The 18,157-nt window shown below is 40.6% G+C and overlaps 1 protein-coding gene across 2 annotated transcripts in view; it reads right to left on the bottom strand.

Moving 5' to 3' along the window:
• Window positions 1–3,719: 3,719 nt before the first annotated feature.
• The window catches only part of znf385a (zinc finger protein 385A), a 53,573-nt gene continuing 39,135 nt past the window's right edge, over window positions 3,720–18,157 (bottom strand). For both annotated transcript variants that reach the window (XM_079477347.1, XM_079477348.1), the window contains 5 exons: window positions 14,488–14,662; window positions 8,458–8,778; window positions 4,396–4,580; window positions 4,190–4,282; window positions 3,720–4,090 (listed from right to left, as the gene is read on the bottom strand). In XM_079477347.1, the coding sequence (XP_079333473.1) occupies window positions 3,863–4,090; window positions 4,190–4,282; window positions 4,396–4,580; window positions 8,458–8,778; window positions 14,488–14,662 (1,002 nt within the window). In that variant the 3' untranslated portion in view covers window positions 3,720–3,862. The remainder of the gene's footprint in view (window positions 4,091–4,189; window positions 4,283–4,395; window positions 4,581–8,457; window positions 8,779–14,487; window positions 14,663–18,157) is intronic.

Genomic DNA, 18,157 nt, shown 5'->3' with positions numbered 1-18,157 from the left:
CTGCGTTTTATTTCATTTACATCTATAATATTTATCTCACATATGCATCTATTGGTTGATTTCCTTATTGCAATAAACAAGAGTAGCCAGTATGAGCTAAATATTGCTAAGTTCCATCACATGTACCGTTTTCCCATCTCACAATTCAAAAATAACTTTATTGGCAAAACGAGGTTGGACCGAAGCTCCTCCGTCTAGCGGCTCCTGAGGAGGCTGGGGTGAAATAAGGCTACGGCTAGACTTCACCACTAACATTACATCTGCCCTGAAAGGTTGAACGAATCTATAACAGTTCTAGACAATTCTGTACAACGGTGACACATATCTTCAGGGATGACTACAGGATGAACATGGTCTTTACAGTGTTGACGAATGGGACTAAGCGAGTCAGCATAAAGGCTGTTATGGGTTCTTTTCACCTGACGTGATTTTTAAGGAGGATCCTGTTTGATACAGTCTATGGGGTGCTATAGACAGTTTTATTGGACGCGCACGCCAGGGCTGCAGTTAACTTCCGGTCTGTGTTCGGCTAGTGTCTAATAATATTTATATAACTATTATATATTATATAATAATTATTTATAATTTATTTGATTTATGTTGATATGAATTTGTTTTATTATATTATTGTAAAATAATTGTATTAAATAATCAAATTAAATTTTGTTGTATTTTATTAAATAATATGGTGCATTGACATCAAGCGGTTGAGCTTGATATGGCAGTCTAAATTCAAAATATTGGACAGACAAGTTTAGCCAAGAGTTCTTCTTGGTTTCTTTTGCTTGTTTTCAGAAATAATCTACAGGCACTCTATTGTTTGTGAATGTGTACCAGAGGTTAACTGCAGGCCACAAACCGTGTGCAGTAATGTTTATTTATGTTGTCACTTTTTTGAAACCGTCTATAGACACCCGGCTGCTTCCGAAATCGCCTACTTCAATACTATATAGTAGGCAAAAATGAGTATGAGTCATGAATAGTATGTCCGAAATCTCAGTATGCAAAAAACAGTACGCGAGAAATACCCCGGTTGGTGTGGATCGGATGGACACTTGTCTATCCCATGATGCCAAATATAGCGGAAAACCTTAAGCTGGACGTCCGTTTTCAATGTGAGTGCCAATAAATGAATGTCTTGTGACTAAATTATGTTTTTATCAATGCTCACGTGTAGGTTGGTGTTAAAACGTCATATGTCAAAGAGCATATGGGTCACATGACCATAAAACATGGCGGACACAGTATGTCCGAAATGTATTCATACAACTCCCAGTCATACTATATAGAACGTACTATTTTAACAGCCAATAGGAAGGTACTTATTCAAATTCAGTTCATATTGTCACAGTATGTGATTTCGGACGCAGCACCGGTGTCAAACTACGTGTCGAGTGCAAGTAGCCTTAAAGTGATAGTGCACTCAAAAATGTAATATCTTTACTCACACTAAAAGGACACTTTTTGAGCCCACTATCCCTTTTTTCTAAAAGCAATCCACCTAAGCTGCACATCTCATATCAGCTAAAAAATATTGCCCTCTGATTGTTTCCTTTTATACAGTAAGTTTAAAATCAGCTGATCTGAGGTTTGCAGATTAATGCAGATTCGGTTTAAAGCAATGAGCCCCTTAGGCTATTGAACATTTCCTTTCCCCGACCGGATTCTGTCTGTACGCACACAACACAACACGATACACACTGACATGGACTACAGCACCTTTAGTGCCTCGATAACTAATGAAAAACCAAAATACATCTCCAAACAGAGGTCAAGTTCCATCAAAGCACAATGGTGGATGCTAACCACAGTTAGCATGAAGTAATGGCATTATCATGACGTACGAAATCTGTTTCCCACACAATGCAAACAATAAACGAAAAAGTAAAACTAACCCACAATGCAAAGGCTATGGCTGACAACACATTGATTTATACCCTGTCACCCATTCAGAGATTGATGAGACCCTTTAATATGAAGGGTCCGTCCCTGCGGGTGGTCATTTTCTTGCTTTATACTCCCACTCTTAATTGTTTTAAAGGAGTCACATCTCTGTGAAAGAACATGAAGGCCTGTTTGCAGGTGTACTGTACGTAACCATAAAACCCGGTACAGTAGGTATACGCTCATCTACGACAACATAATTACCTATTGCATTGCAATATCCAAACAACAAAACAACAGTTAGACATTGTTGCACTTGTTAATGGAAGGGCACTGTGTATCTCCAACAGTACTTGATGTGAGATGGTGTCCAAAACACAAGACTCTTGCTCATTTTCCATTTTTTTGGAGTTCTAAATACATTATCTACATTGGGGTAGGCCACACCCTACCACATTCGGATCCCACCCGAGTGCAGGTTTTCAATCTTCCATAGAAAAATATTCCTGTTTTTTGTTCTGTTTTTAGAATTTCCACAACAATATTTGTTAAATGTAACAGTGTGCTATGAAAATGAACAGAAAGAACAATAAAACAATAGCAGTAATCCATCATAACAAAAGAACAGAAATCATATGCATTGCATGGCTTTAGATTCACGACAGTGTTCATACCAAAAAAGGAAAACTGCGCAGTCGCGTCCGCTGTGACATTGCATCCTCACTTTCAACTACTGTGTCAGCCCACTTTTGATTCGACCTTCACATTCCGTCAAAACTCAATTTTGTGGAGCTGCAGAAGAGGCTGACCTGCGGTGTCAGTCCTTGCTGCCTCGTGAGACTGAACATAGAAGCTGAGCGGGCAATGAGAAGGGGCGGTATTGCTTTTTAGAAGCTTGTCAGACTTTTCACTGAGGTTGCATAATGTCCATTCTCCATAGAAACAGAGACAGAATGAACCTAGGAGCCTTCTTGTACAGTATGTAAGTCCAAGTGTGTGCTTAGGTTTGTTGCCTCTCTCTGAGAATCAAAGTACTCAGTCATCTTTATTCAGCATCTGCATCACATCATCCTCTACGTACAGATGTCATTTTGGATATTTTCTGCGTCAACCAGCTTGGATGTTCTGAACTACACTACGCTACACAATAGAATAAATAGACATCTACTGGTTGAGGAGATGTGACTGATCTAGCTTTTTAGAGGAAACCTTTTTAGCAACTGAGGTATGTGTATTTTTGGCCACACTACCAGCTTTAGGAAAGAGTTGGGCATTGTTACACTTTTTGACCCATTGGCAACCCAGAATCCCCTGCTCTTATTTACCCAGGAACTTGTTGAGGTGGATCAGAAATAGTGGTTTGTTTTCTCTTAAAGGCATAAAGATGGTTTGAGCATCTCTTAACCAAAGCCAGACAGGACATGAGTTGAATACATCAAAGACTACTAGAAGCAACTACCATACAGATGTTAAGGGGTCAAGGGGTGCATTGATTCAGATTGACACAAAGAAACAGTTTTAACTGTAGTCTTTGGGTGCGTGTGTGTGTGTTCTTGGGTCTCTATAAAGTTACCTAACCCATTTCCGGCATGTCTGGCTACAATGTGACTTCTGCTTCCTCACAGTTATGTGTATAAATAGCGGACAGAATAGAAGATAATGAACGAAGGTGTCAAATGCATCAAGCATATTTCGATATATTGCTCTATTCCAACAATCCCTGCGTTTGTCCATTCATTGTCCACCACTGAATAAATCACTCCGGAGGCATTTAGAAGTGATGGAAGAATTGGGTAGGAACGGTTTCTTTTCACACCCATCACTCTTCTGCTCATTTTAATGATTGGTTTTATTGTTGATAAGTTGATTCTTGACATTGCAATGGTGTTTCACTATTTTTTCTTGAATTCTTCACAGTGTGCTTTTGGAGGTGAGGCTCCGGACTGGCTGTGATTGGCTAAGGGGGTCAGGGGTGGAGTCAGTATGGAGAGAAGAGGATTTGCCCGTGTGAGGTGCGTATAGGACCAGGAGCTGGTCTCAGGATGGCGTGGCTAAGGTGTGGACCTTGCAGGAGGTGATGATGCGGATGGTGGGTGGGAGCTGCTGCGCGGAGGGCAAGCTGGTTGGAGGAAGCGGCGGCAGCCATTGCGGCGGCAACAGCTAGAGGACTAGGCAGAAGACCGGCGCCTAACGCTTTTTGGAGATCCTAAAAAAAAATCATAATGACATTTGATATACAGTTCAATCCAGGACTACATCAATAAACTTAATTTTTAGGAATTGAGTGGGGTTGGTAATCACTTACAGCAAATTCAGCTCCCCTGTGCTTCTTGTGTCTGCTTAAGAGAGGATTGGGCTTTCCGGCCACTCCATCTCGATGCCTTCGACTTGATATGTGCTGAGAACACAGACCAAACAAACCAGTCAAATATTTGTCAATTTACATGTGCATTAAGCACACCTTCAAAAACACAACGTAAATTTAAAAGTACACATAATTAGTACACACACCTGTTTAAGCTGCAGTTCAGAGTTGACCCGCACATTGCAGATCTCACAGTGGAAGGTGCGTTCCTGAGTGTTGGGGTCTGTGGCCCCGCCTCCCTGCTCACCGATGGGCTTCGGACCCAAACGTGGGTATGCCTTTATGGGGCCCAGTCCGCTGCGGGCTTCCAGAATGGTTTTGTGTTTAGTGCCTAAGCAACACAGAGTAACACAAGTGGTTTTATAAATTAGATTTACATATTTTATACTATAGTATATTATTGAATTGCGGTAGGCCTTTATGCACATTTGACACTGTTAAGCATTTAACAGTCTATTACTGTCTAGTAAATTCTGAAAATGCTGGGTTATTTTAACGTAGCACTGGGGGGGTTAATTTAACTCAATGGATTGCCCCTTATTGACCCAATGCTGAGTTGCAAATTACCCAGCATATTTTGAATGTACATATAAAATATAAGGTAAAAGACACACACAGACAGATACCATGAAGCATTGTAATATCCAGTCTCAACCACCAGAGGGATCTTGAATCTTTCACTTTGAATTGCCCTTGAATGTGTCTGCTCATGCTTGTCAGAGGCAGAGAAGATTCTTATTCCTGTCGACATGTTTCCTATGTTATCTCTATTCCCATCCTATCCTATTGTATGCCATTTTTAAATCATTTAGGAAACAAATCCTATTTGAATGTTAAACACTGGTATGCAGGTTAAAATATTGCACCATGCTTTTCATAAATCAATAAGTACACAGCCATTGAGACCTGGCTGAGATCTGTACATTTCAAAAACGTTCTTTCAAAAATGAATTATTTTTTTGAGCTTTGGTCTGCCTCCATTACAACAATGCTCATCAATTTCCCATTTCCTATAAATGGAGACTTGTAACACAAGGTTCGTCTCGGGTTACTTGGCTGTAACCCTTTTCCCTGAAAAAGCGTGAATGAGATGCTGCGTTTCAAACGCTATGGGAGAACATTCTTTGTTCGACCGGATGTGAAGCATGTTTGTCAAACACGCCAAGAATTGGCGTTAAAAAACCCCGGCAGGTGACTTGGCTAATTACCCCCGCACCTGCAGGTTATCAATACATGTCAACTACAGTGCGGCATTGAGAGCTTTGACCATCCCAGGGGCAAAAATTTAACAGGATGGCGAGGTTGAGAGCACCTGCAAATTCTCTTAAGAGAAGTGATTGCCATTAGAAAAACCCTCTTAAGGGTCAGAAGCCTGACTCCATAGGTTCGAAAGGGGCGCTAACCAGACCCTTGAGCACTATCGCTCAAGGGTCTTGTCCCTGAGGATAGTTTCTCTTGCAGAACCTCCAACAATGAAGAAATTTGGCAGTGAATTGGGTTTGCATGGTGTGCCATGCATCATCTGTCAAAAACGCTCCATCTAAGGGCGTAGTTCCTTCTAGTGGAGGGAGCCCTAGCACTTAGAATAGTCTCTACTACACCGGCCGGATGCCCAGCACCTCTCAGCAGGTCCCCTTCAGGGGCCAGCCATGGAGAATCCAAAGCTCAGGACAGGGGTAAAATATGGTACTGTGCGCTTGGGGATCGCCCATGGCGTGTCGTCGAGGAGGGATACTAGGTCAGAAAACCCGATTCTAGTTGGCCAACGGGGGGCTATCAATTAGTGACAAGACCCTGTTGACGGACCTTTGCCAGGACTCCCGGGAGCAGAGCTATCGAAGGATATGCGTAAAGACGTAGTCTGGGCCACGCCCTCCCGAGACGGCCCTGTCTCTGCGAGGGGACTCGCGACTCGCCACACTCTGCCTGAGGACCTCACACCTAAGGTAGACCGGACCAATCCCGGCCTGTGTGCCTGGTCAGGACCGGGGAAATGGTCCAGGGTGGGTGGCCGACACTCCAGCGGCGGGGGAGATACTTGACAAATGCCTCCTCGTGGCTTCTTGTCTCCCGGAACCTGGTGACTACAGTGTTAACGGGATGATGCAATAATTGTACAACAGTTGACGCTGTACATCTGGGAAAAAAATTTGACAAACAACCGACGCCTCTAACTTCTCATTCCAGAACCTCCCTCTTCAACTCCCAAAGCATCTGTACTTGTCTGCACAGATTAGATTTTTTTGGCCTTGGTTTCAGTGTGTAATTTAGGCAATTGACTGTATTGATTCCAGGTTGTGATAATAAATTCCATTTTTCCACAGCAACAATGCTTCAATCTTACTCGTACCTTATAACTTTTCCAAGTAGAAAGACTTCCATATGATGTCAAAGAGCAGACAACATTGTAAATTGAATTCATTTGGTCTTTTAAACCAAGCTCAACATTATTTCAAATCACACAGTATTAACTGTCTACCAAAAAAAAGAGGGTCTACTGTTTTCCCTGATAAATAAAAGACTAGATAGATAATAAATAAACAGATTCAGTCATGTGCCTCCTCATACAGGGATATTTATGTTGACACAAACTGAATAATACAGCAGAACGACAGAGGCACAGGCATTCGATATACCACAAGAAATCAAACACTACAAAAAAAACTACGAGCACGTCTGCAGTACAAAGACTAATCTGACTGAGGTTTTTGTGCACACTTCTGGGGCAAATCAAGAGGCCAGTCATTGCTGTAAGGTCAACACAGTCTCACTGGAATTTGTGACGTCACGAACTGTAATAGATTAATTTGTATTTACTGACACCCCCCCTTTTTTCGTGTTAGTCAACACAACTTTTTTCGTGTCACCAAGCACGACTTTCAATCTAATGGATTTTAATACACAGTATCTTTCATATGTATAAATATATATCAACGCAATCTGATGGGAATTCATACCTCTGGAGTATGGCATTAGGTTTCTTTTCTATATAAATCAGGCTATAAATATATAAATCTAAATACACACGCAGGCTGTGAATTGAAAGTTGTGCCGAGTGACATAAAAAAAAGGTTGTCCTCACTGATACGAAAAAATGGGCAGATTGTATATAATGTCCATGAACACGAATTAATAGATTCCAAATTTCGTGTCTATGCCACGAACTGCCGTGTGACTGGGTTGGTGAGGTTGTGTACAAGTCATGAGGGAGTGAAAGGCTCTAAATACAGATGTAAAACGCTCTGATTTTAGATGTTTAGAGAGGTTGTTCAGTGATGGATGTAATTGCTAGTTTTCCTCCGGGGTAATGCCTTGAGCTGTGCAAAGCATATTTCTACTGCTCACAACATTTTTGCCATTAGGGCTGAGAGGATATCAATTATTTACGATGTGGGTTATTCTTCTGAAGATAAAGAGTTAAAGACATAGAATAGTTCGCACAATTTTTTTTATTCTGTCTTCATTTACTCACGCTCTTGCCATTTCAAACCTTTACGAGTTTCTTTCTTCTGCAGAACATAAAAGAAGAATTTTGAAGAATGTTGGTAACTGAACAACGTCGGTACCCATTGACTTGCATTGTTTTTGTATCCAAACAATAGAAGTGAAAGTGTACCGCTATTGTTCGGCTACCAACATTCTTCAAAATATCCTCTTTTGTGTTCTGCAGAAGGAAAATGTCATACAGATCTTAATTAAATAAAATCGATAATCATTTCATTAAATTAGCTAATTTGACTGTTATTAGGATAATTCTAAATCATTTTAAAGGTGATGTAGTTTTTACTATGATGCGACAGGATTGGAGTAATTGGTTATGAGTTTATCAGTTTTGAATTGTGGGCCATCTAGACATGTAGGAACATTAACAGAGCGAAAATCATTCCTGGATAACACAGATGTGTATAAATCACCTCTTGGGTCCGCTTTATCCTTTACACATCTGAAATGGAAAGTGCTGGGTTTGTTGCAAACATTAAACATCTGTGTTGCACATGACACTGTGGAATCTTACTCAAAATAACTTTCGGATATTTCAATCACACTGTAGCAGTAATAACATTTCTCTATTCAGGAAGCATTTGAAGTTATATACGAGCTATCCACCTGTAACTGCCCATCGGAGACATTTTATTCCGATGATGGATGCTTTGCGTACTTCGGCACGATAATCTATTGACTTTAGATGTCATCGAATGAATCTTCACCTTTATTGTGGGCCTCCAACTGGGAGAGCGAATTGACGGCCACTTTGCACAGTGAGCAGTAAAGCAGCTTCTTGGCTTTGTCCTCTTCAGTCTCAGGATTGCTGGGAGTGACTGATGGTACTCCAGAGGCCCCAGTCACTGTTTGCTCCGGGTTAGAAGAGACACAACCAGGGCTGGCTGGGGGTGGTTGTGGTGTAGCAGGGGTGGGCAGAAGCGGACAGGAAGAAGGGCCAGGAGAATCCGGGGATGGGGGAGCAGAAACGGTCACGGCCCCTTGGGCAACCACTGGTCCGTCTAACTGTGGTGTTGACTGAGTCTCGTCTGCGAAACAAAGCAGGAACAAAATAACATTTAAGTGGAGTATTTATGGCAGTTAATGGGCTCTAACTTTTCAACTTAGAAAATAACAAAGCAGAATTCTCTGGAATGCTCTGGAACTCAAGGGCTTTTAGTTCACACCACAGAAATTTGTTTTTTCCCGTAAACGTCAAAGAAAATGTACCTCAAAATAATTTCTCTCGAAGTGCACAACCCCAGCTTTTATAGACCACATAAAAACACGTTCACAAAAGATACTTCATAAAATGTAATTATTTGCACATGTCTGTGTTTTCAGAATGCTTGCTATATTGGTACAGCTTCTAACTTCCAGAGTAAAATGCAAAACAGTATGTACTGTAAATGTTTTAATGAGTTTGCTTATTGAAAATTGTTGCTTTAAAGAGAAAAGTAGTAAGAGAAGCATGTAAACTGATTCCTACTATTATAGTACATGTAAATCACAGAAGTTCACATACACATGCCGGATGCTCATTTGTAACGTGGGGGAGGCAATAACATCTCTACGCAACAACTTTGGAAGTTACACTACATTGGATACATACTAAAGACCTCCTAAATTTGGCAGGAAAGCATTACACAGTTCCCGGCTGTCCCCTTCAGTTAAAACAGTGGGGTATCTTTCCCCATTATAGACAACAATCCAGCCCAAGTTTATACTGACTACGTCAGTATACATCAACTTCATTCCTTCAATTGCCTTGCAAGGATTCTTTGTCACTTTATAAACACTTGAAAAAGTGGTCTAAGTCGCTCTAATTCAGCTTCATCATAAGCAACATACTGACTACATAGATTGCCTTTATATTGCGTGTATCTAATAAGACTTTTTTTATGATGGACATTCTAAATAAGTGTTTCACATGATCCAAAGTTCTAAATAACACAGACTCATGCCAGCTGTCTTATTCAGATTTGTGGCGTGTTCGGTTCATTGCCTTCCGTTATGGTGACAAATCCTGAATGGCAGGTGGATTAGAGCCAATCAGATGTGTGATTTAACAGGAAACAGTCCTCTCTCTTCATTGAAAGTTTCCAGGCAGATTGCTTCTCTTTCTGCTCTCTTTCTTTCTCTCTCTCGCTCTGTTTGTGAAGCAGATGAGAGCATGCTGTATTTCTTTCTTTCAAAGGCTCGGAAAGATCATCTGGATCAAAGCTTGAGGTGATGACACATCCCTCTTTTGGAAGGGTGTACAGGATGTAACACCAAACCCCACGACCCTTAAAAACACCAAATATAGATCAACGATCTCTAAATGCCCCCTCGTGGCGTATTACAGAATCAGAATAAACGATCCGGAACGCGTGACTTGTACTCAGTGCAGGTGTGGTTCTGAATACCCCGAATATGAACTCTGACTTAATATTCCCAGTACTCCTTTTCCACTGCCCACCCATTCCTTTACAGGCCCCCGCCCTCAAACAAACACACACACACTATGATCATACACTGAAATATGTGGCTTTGGCTGCATGCATGTGGTTTTTGTTAGAGGATTGTGGTTCGGTAGGGTGGGGTGTGTGTAATGGGGATTTCAGAATCCTCGATGCTCTGGATGGTCGCCATACCCACCACCAAATTTACATGCTCTTCATGTTCACCGCACCGTGCACCCGCCTGCCCTCCATTTATGCTTTGCTCTGCATATTTGAAAGCCTGCGTACACAACTTGCACTCTTGCAGGATATTTATTTCCCACATCACACATGCCTTCATTTAGCTGCTGAGGGAGTCAGACACTGTAAACCCTGGAAAGTAATGATATAAATATTTTAAAGTTGGTTCGAAGGACAAAAGATATGAACTAAATAACCAATGCATTCCAAAAGTGGATATGGAATGTCATTTCAGCAGAATTATAGTACAAACTTCAAGCTTCTGGAGCTCAGTCTTCTAGGCAGTAAAGTAAACCTGCGATGCCCCCACAGAAGTTGGTGTGCAATGCAGTGAGGCGGGGGTCTGATCGTGACCCGTGCAGGTGGATCAGATGTTCAAAGGGTCAAATAGAAGCTCCCACCCTACCCATCATCAATAATAGATGAACCCTGAAACAGGATGCCCAAATGAGCTCGGGGTCTTATTAATTATGCAGTCAGGTGCGCTGATCTATGTTTTCCAGATGCATCCTCCATGCGGTACTTTTATCACAGGGCCGTTTACCAAACTCTCCTTGTCGTTTTTATAGAGTTTGGCTGTAAGTGTGGTGCTTCTGCCATTGTAGTTCAATTCCAGAGTTGTGACAGTGACAACGGAAAAGATTTAGCTGAAAATGTTATGCCGCTTATGTTGTAAAATAGGGAAAGTCTGCTGTCTCTGCCTCTACACGTGGTGGTGGTAATGTAGCTCTCAGCATCAGCAGATCTGGATCTCGTGACAAACAGTTGGATGCCAAACCTCCAACACCTCCTGCCAAGGGTTCCAATGCACTATAGGACTTCCTAGTCACATCTAAACCTTAAATACAATTCTAAATAACATGCAATATTACCCATAACAGGAAATGCAAAAGCTAAAATATAGAAAACGTGCGAACTGACTGACCACTCCTGAAGTGCATACTAAAAGTAAGAACAAACTATATAGTGTTCAGCTTACAGTTTCAGTGCAGGAGCTGTTAAGGGAACGCAGTAACTGAAACTCAATATACTTTTAACAGGTGACTCCAACAGTCTGAGTATTGTCTTTCTCACTCGTAATAGCTGAATCTGCTGATGTGTGAAGAAAAATCATCAATAAATTACGTCTACGACAGCCGAGGTTCAACAGAGCCTTGTGTTTCTCATGACGCGTGGGAATTCTGCTCTTGTGCTTTCACACACATACACATGAAAGAAAGACGTGTAAGCAAGTGAGTTAAAGAGGTTAGGGCCCTACTGCATCTCCAACATCTAGTTATGAGCATTCAAACTCACACAGATATCAGCGGTAACACAAGACTGTAGAAAAACAAGCCGGTGAGGTTGTGCAATATGACTTCACACTGTACAAGCACACACACAATTCTTGCTCTTCTAGCTTTTGTTGTGAAACAAGTTTATGGGAAGGCATCAAAACAAAGTGATTGCTAGGATATACAAGCAAGGGTCAGGGTCACGACGGCGAGCTTTGGATGGAAAACAGCATTCTTTCAACCAGATCTGGTTTCACATTAAGATCCCTGCCGGTTTGTTTTGGCACTATCCCGCCAAAATTCTTCCTGTGCTAGGGACTGAAGATAGTCTTCTGTGTGCCGACAAATCCCTCAGTAAAAGATACAGCTGTGAGTCCTTAACATCCCAGCAGTGTTCTGTGACGAAAACGATGGAGGGTGGTAGAGAATAAAGCAGCTATTTTGTAAATTTTAAGAGCTGGGCTCAGAAGCGTGTATATTGACTAGGGCTGTCAATGTAACATGTTACTACAGTATGAGCAAAAAACTAAAATTGCATTAAATTTAAACTAACCACAAATTCAGGAACAGTTCACCCAAAAATGAAACTCCTGGAAACGAATGAAAACATTTGGAAGAATGTTTGTAACCAAAAACTTCTGGGGAACTATTGGCCTCCATAAAGTTTTTCCCTACTAGTCAATAGTGCCCCAGAACTGTTTTGTAACAAATATTCTTCCAAATATCTAGATTTGTGTTTAGTATAACAACAAACTTCATTTGCATTTGGAACTACTTAAGGGTGAATAAATAATGACGTTTTTATTTTTGGGTGTAATGTTCCTTTAATTCCCCTTGACGAAACCACACATACCGCACAGAACATCAGCACAGAATAAGAAGACAAAAAAAAGATGCTGTAATGTCAGCATAGTATAATATCGTTAATATCTTTAAACTGTATTCATAAATTGGTTTGTTTTAGCTACATTTGTGATTAAATTTATGAATTCATAAAATATCTTTCTTAATTCATTGGATATAATGTATTAACTGATCAATAGCCCTAATAGGGCAGACCCAGAGTACAGGTAACAGACATTTGAATGGCGGCTAGGGAATGTGCAAATAAATATAACTAAAAGGTTTCAAGAGCCACTAAACCTATGATCCTTCTGAGGCTTTTAATATGGATTATTTTGGCATTCACGGATGGTGGATTAAAAAGGGAATCCAAACACTTGTTTTAAAGCTGCTCATAAAAAATGCTAGTTCTACGGCTTCCCGATGGTTTTCGTTAATCGTCAATGACAGGAGGACATAAAACAGACTCCATGGCATGACTGATGAAGAACAGGCACAATTGCTCAGCCACATTATAAACTCTGTTCATTTCAATTCACCGCTATTATGATGCTGCCAGAGTTTAATCACTTCTCATTACAGAAAGATCAGCTGTGATGTTTCCATCCTGCCCTGCAGGTTCTCTGCTCACCCTTTGCTCTGACCCGGCTTTCTTAATCCGGACTTTTGTTCTGAATCAGAGACAATTGGGCCTCAAATCTCTCATGACAATATGAACAGCTCTGTAAACACATTAGCTATAGGCTGCTTTAATAAAGCCTCAAAACACGTGACTTGCAATGGAGACAGTCATGCTGTTATGATAAAATTAGGGTCTGAATGGGACAGCTTATGTTTGAGATTGAGGGATGGTCTGCCCTCAATTTAATAGTTTGGCTAATTTAAATCCTCCGCTGGAACTGATCGATGTTGTCTTTGTATCCCTGGGTTATTTTATCGGGGCAGTAATTGCTTGTGACAGACCTCAGGCCTTCAATGAAAGGAATGTTTTATTGGCTGCGTCCTAAGCGTGAGATCAGACCACACATGCAGGAGAAGAATATTTGTAGTGCTTTTGTGTCCTAGTTTTGGTGGCTTGACTCATAGGGTGAATTAACATTGTTATAATGATTCTAGCACGAGTAAAAAAGGTTTAAGGTACTGTTATGGATGTGGACAGAACCCAAGCGCAGGCAGACATGTGTCGAACAACAAGACTTTATTCCAAAGCAAAAACCCTCGATGGGGAAAACAAGAACAAAACAAGACTAAGGTGCAAAGGAAAACCCTCCCACAAGGGGGACAAAACAAACAAAGTCCTTAAAATAACAAATAAACTATGATCCTCAAACTCACAAACAGGAACACTGGTAATCCAAACGATGCAGGACGGACTATGGCATGAACATATAAACAATGAACCGACAAGGGAACAGAGGGAAACTGGGGCTTGATAAAAGGAAACACTAACAAGGACTGATGACACAGAGTGGCCGCAGGTGACATGGATGAAACACTAAGGGAAAGCTAACAGGAGGATTGCACGAGGCAGGTGAGGGGACTGAAACATTAAGGGAAAGATGGACCAGGGCTGGAGACAAGACTAACACTAATGGACCGCTAACCGGGGAAACAAGGGGGCGGGACTAAAGGACGTGACACCGGAGAGAGAGCATGGCTTCTCAAACCAAAACAATGCTCTTTCTCCACACAAAACACATGGGACTGACATGATCCTGCCACAAGACTCGAAAACCAAGACAAGAAGAGGCAGGATCATGACAGGTACATGATGGAGTGCTTCATATTCTTTAAATAAGTACAGCTTTAGGAACAAAAGTGCAATTTAAAATGTGTGAATTATATAAGGGGGGGGGGTTCATTTGTGCGACCCACATTTTATTTTCGAAATGAAATATAAGATGTGTGTATCATACGTAAAATCAATGTATGCCCTGATTATGTGTCTATATCGTACCCGTTTTGCTGAGGTCGGTCTCAGATGAGATGGCCGGCTGGGACCCTGTAGGTGAGGGAGAAGAGACGGGACCAGGAGGTGGTTTGTCACTCTCTTGTGGGCGACTCTTGGAGGTCTCGATGCCTTTGACTCTCCTAGCATGGCGGTTTCCCTTATAGTGGGCCTCTGCCTGACTCTGACAGAAACACAGAGGAAAGAAAAAGTAATGATAAAGTTTATTAAAAACAACCTTTCAACAACTGGGAGTGTATAAAGCTTCTAATACACTTTCTGCTGTATTGTATATTTATTTTTAAACAAAATACAGCACTACAAGAAAACAATTCACTTAAAACTATATCTGTAAATAAATATATCACATTTACTTCCATATTTACTCAACAAACTGAAGAAATGATTATTACAAACGTTCATGTATAATTAGTTGAAGGTTATATGTTGATTTATTTGAATTTGTTATAGCTAGGACTGTACTGCGACCCACGGCTCCCTCCACCCCTACCTTCACCTTTTTACCTTCTTTGCCGAAGGAGATAACTTATTTACGAAATGCGCTCGGTAGAGAAGTTTGTCCGTTTAGGGCTACTGTAGAAACAACATGGCAAATTCCATGTAAGGGGACATGCTTTATTATGTAAGGTAATGTATATTCTTTTGCATTTCTGTCAATAGACCCTCCAAATAATTACACACTGGACCTTTAAATAGATATTATAATAATATAGTTATTGTGAATTATTTCGGCCACAAAAAGCATTTAGGGAAAACCTGATTTGTAACAGTCCTGCAACAGCATCAGCAAACCTTTGTAAATAGCTCTGATTTGCTGTCTATGTTGCAAAGCAGTATGGGTATATGCTTTTCTGTCCCATGTGCTTTCAGTAGGGTGCTTTTGCATAAGATCCTTTTTGAACATCTCATTGAAATAAACTATACATTAAGAAATGCATGCTGAAAGCGTTATAGCATATTTCTATGTCACAACATGTTTTATTTCTTGTTCTCATCACAGAGAGGGACTTATCTGAAAGATAAACTGTTATTGAAGGGAACTGTATATCATATTCCATATATATTTGGCTGCCTCAGTAGCCGGTCCACAAGTCAAACTAAGAAATACACAAAACAGCTGACTATTGTGAAGCTCTAATCTACATAAACAATTCCACTTCTCTGATGTGTCACAATCTAGTCCAGTCATCCATCACACTGACCTCTAGTAGGAAAACATGGAGATGGGAACGTGTGTATATTTCTAGAAACACTGATACTGTACAGGAGCTGTGGCTTACAGCTTGCGCCGTCGTAACCGGCGAGCGGCTGCCACGCAGCAGAACATGTGTCTGCTACGCGTCCCCGCAGAACACTTCAAACAGGTCACCTACCAGCAGCTTCCCATAGCTCAAAACATCGCCCGCTTCAGAATGCATCCCATCATGACAGACATGATGATTATTAAGTGGCTGGATTATGTACAGTGTGAAACTGAGAAAGAGTTGACAACAGTTGCTGTACAGACACTGGGAGCTGGACCAAGAGACCCATGCCAGAGTGTCATCCAAGGCTTAGACAAAAGCAGACAGAAATGTTCGAATAATGTCTGTATGAATAGATCACAAAAAAAACATATCTACATGATAATGACAAAATACACATTTTTTAGAAATAATGAATAAAATAAATATTTGTTATCAAACATGTTCCAAACAATTATATAAACAGTCGTCTCAAACACATGCTATTAGTTAAAGGTGCTGTGTGTAATTTCTTGGAGGATCTATTGACCGAAATGCAATAGAATATACAGAGGTGTTCAGAGGTGTATAAAAGCCTTAAATAATGAAGCGTTATGTTTTTATTACCTTAGAATGAGCTATTTCTATCTAGATATACCCTGGGTCCCCTTACAAAGAATTTGACATGTTGTTTCTACAGTAGCCCTAAATAGACAAACTGCTCTAGAGAGCATGTTTTGTACATGCGTTAGCACCTTCGAGAAAGAAGCGAAAACGTGACAAAATCTAAGCCCTGTGTCAGCCACCGTAGTGCTCCAAAAGGGAGGGATGAGCGGTGGAGTGAGCCGTTAGTTACAATTTGCAACCTCACCGCTAGATGCCGCTACTGGACTTTTTGTTACTGTATGTATGGCCCAGCTGGATTGCTACTGATTCTGTTTGTTGACAATATTTTTACAAAAACTACACTCTTTCAATCTCTAAGGATTTAATTTTTAAACTATTTCGAGCAACATCCGCCTCTTTCATCCTCTTGGAAATGCAGCCAAAAAACGCAATGATTCCTTCAGTGTTTCTCTTCTGCTCAGACACTAAAGTTTTGTCTTGCTCTATGACCACACAATGCTGCTATTCTCTATTCCTCCATCTTTCATATCCTAAAAAAAGAATTCCCTCAAAGAAAGCACTCTAATGTCAGCATTCCAACCAAACTCACTCTCAAAATTCAGTGTAGGAGTCACTTCATAGTTACAGAATTTTTAGATCTGAAAAATTTGAAGCAATGTTTACTTATGTAGAAATATTTAAAGGTTCTATGTACTGTAATTGCTATAAATATGATCTTAGCATGTCTCAACATAATTTCTACATAGTTACAATTGACTGTCTGTTTTGCAAACATAGGTATATGATTCTCTCTTCTCACCTCCGGTGGAAATACAGTACTTTTGTGTATTAAATGAGTACAGAGATTGACTGAGCTCGGAGCCCTTGCCCTGGGACAGCACACCAAATAGGCATATAAAAAGTTGTCTGTATTTTGTGCTCCATACAGGATTGACAATTGCTATGTGAAAATGTGCTGTAGCCTTAAGGAGGTATAGAGAGCGTGCAGGGACCCATTACAACAAAATATACAAAGACTGCTGGGATTGGCCCCCAGAGGCAGTTACACTTAAAGTCAGGGGGGATGACATTAGGTTGGCCCTTCCTGTCTGTGGTGGCAGGTTGTGGGCTGTAATTGGTGATGACAGAGCCTTATATAGCTGGTGGTCTGTAATCGTAGCCTTCAGGGGTTTGAAGGAGCTGCCTGTCTAAAATACTGAGATCAGTATAGAGGACACTGAGGAGAAAGATGAGCTAGAAGGGCACTAATATCCGGGATCAGGAAAAGGATGAGAATAAAATCTGTGGCTCTGATCAAGTCCAACAGATAGAGTGGGGCACAGGTTGAGTGTAATATACACTAGGCCTACTTGTCAAATGTTTGGCAACACTATTTCTTTAGTTATTTTCTAAAAGGTGGAAAATATAAACTCAAAACTATAGAGTGGGAATTATGATGCAAATAAAACAATTTCATTCAAGTGTTTCCAAACTTTGGACAGGTACTATATACTGTATCTGAACCAGCTAATGTAACAAAAATAGGAGCATAAAATAGATGAGAACATAGCTTTGATTTATTTTGGATTTTCTGTTACATTTCTGTCATTTGGTTGTTTTAATAAGTGTACTAATATTCAAAAAAGTGGATATGCAAACCTAATAATAAATCTTACAACAGAGCAAAGAAAAAAGCATAACAAAAACTGCAACCATGAATGTGGGGAAGTTAACCTTAAAGTAGCAACATTACTAACTGAATGCATTTCTCAGTACATGACAGCTGTTTAATGCTGCCACTTTAACTGAATCGTGGCTTTGTGCAAACA

The sequence above is a fragment of the Barbatula barbatula genome (assembly GCF_947034865.1).
Source record: "Barbatula barbatula genome assembly, chromosome: 17".
Taxonomy (NCBI): Eukaryota; Metazoa; Chordata; class Actinopteri; order Cypriniformes; family Nemacheilidae; genus Barbatula; species Barbatula barbatula.
This window is presented reverse-complemented; position numbering and strand designations above follow the sequence as displayed.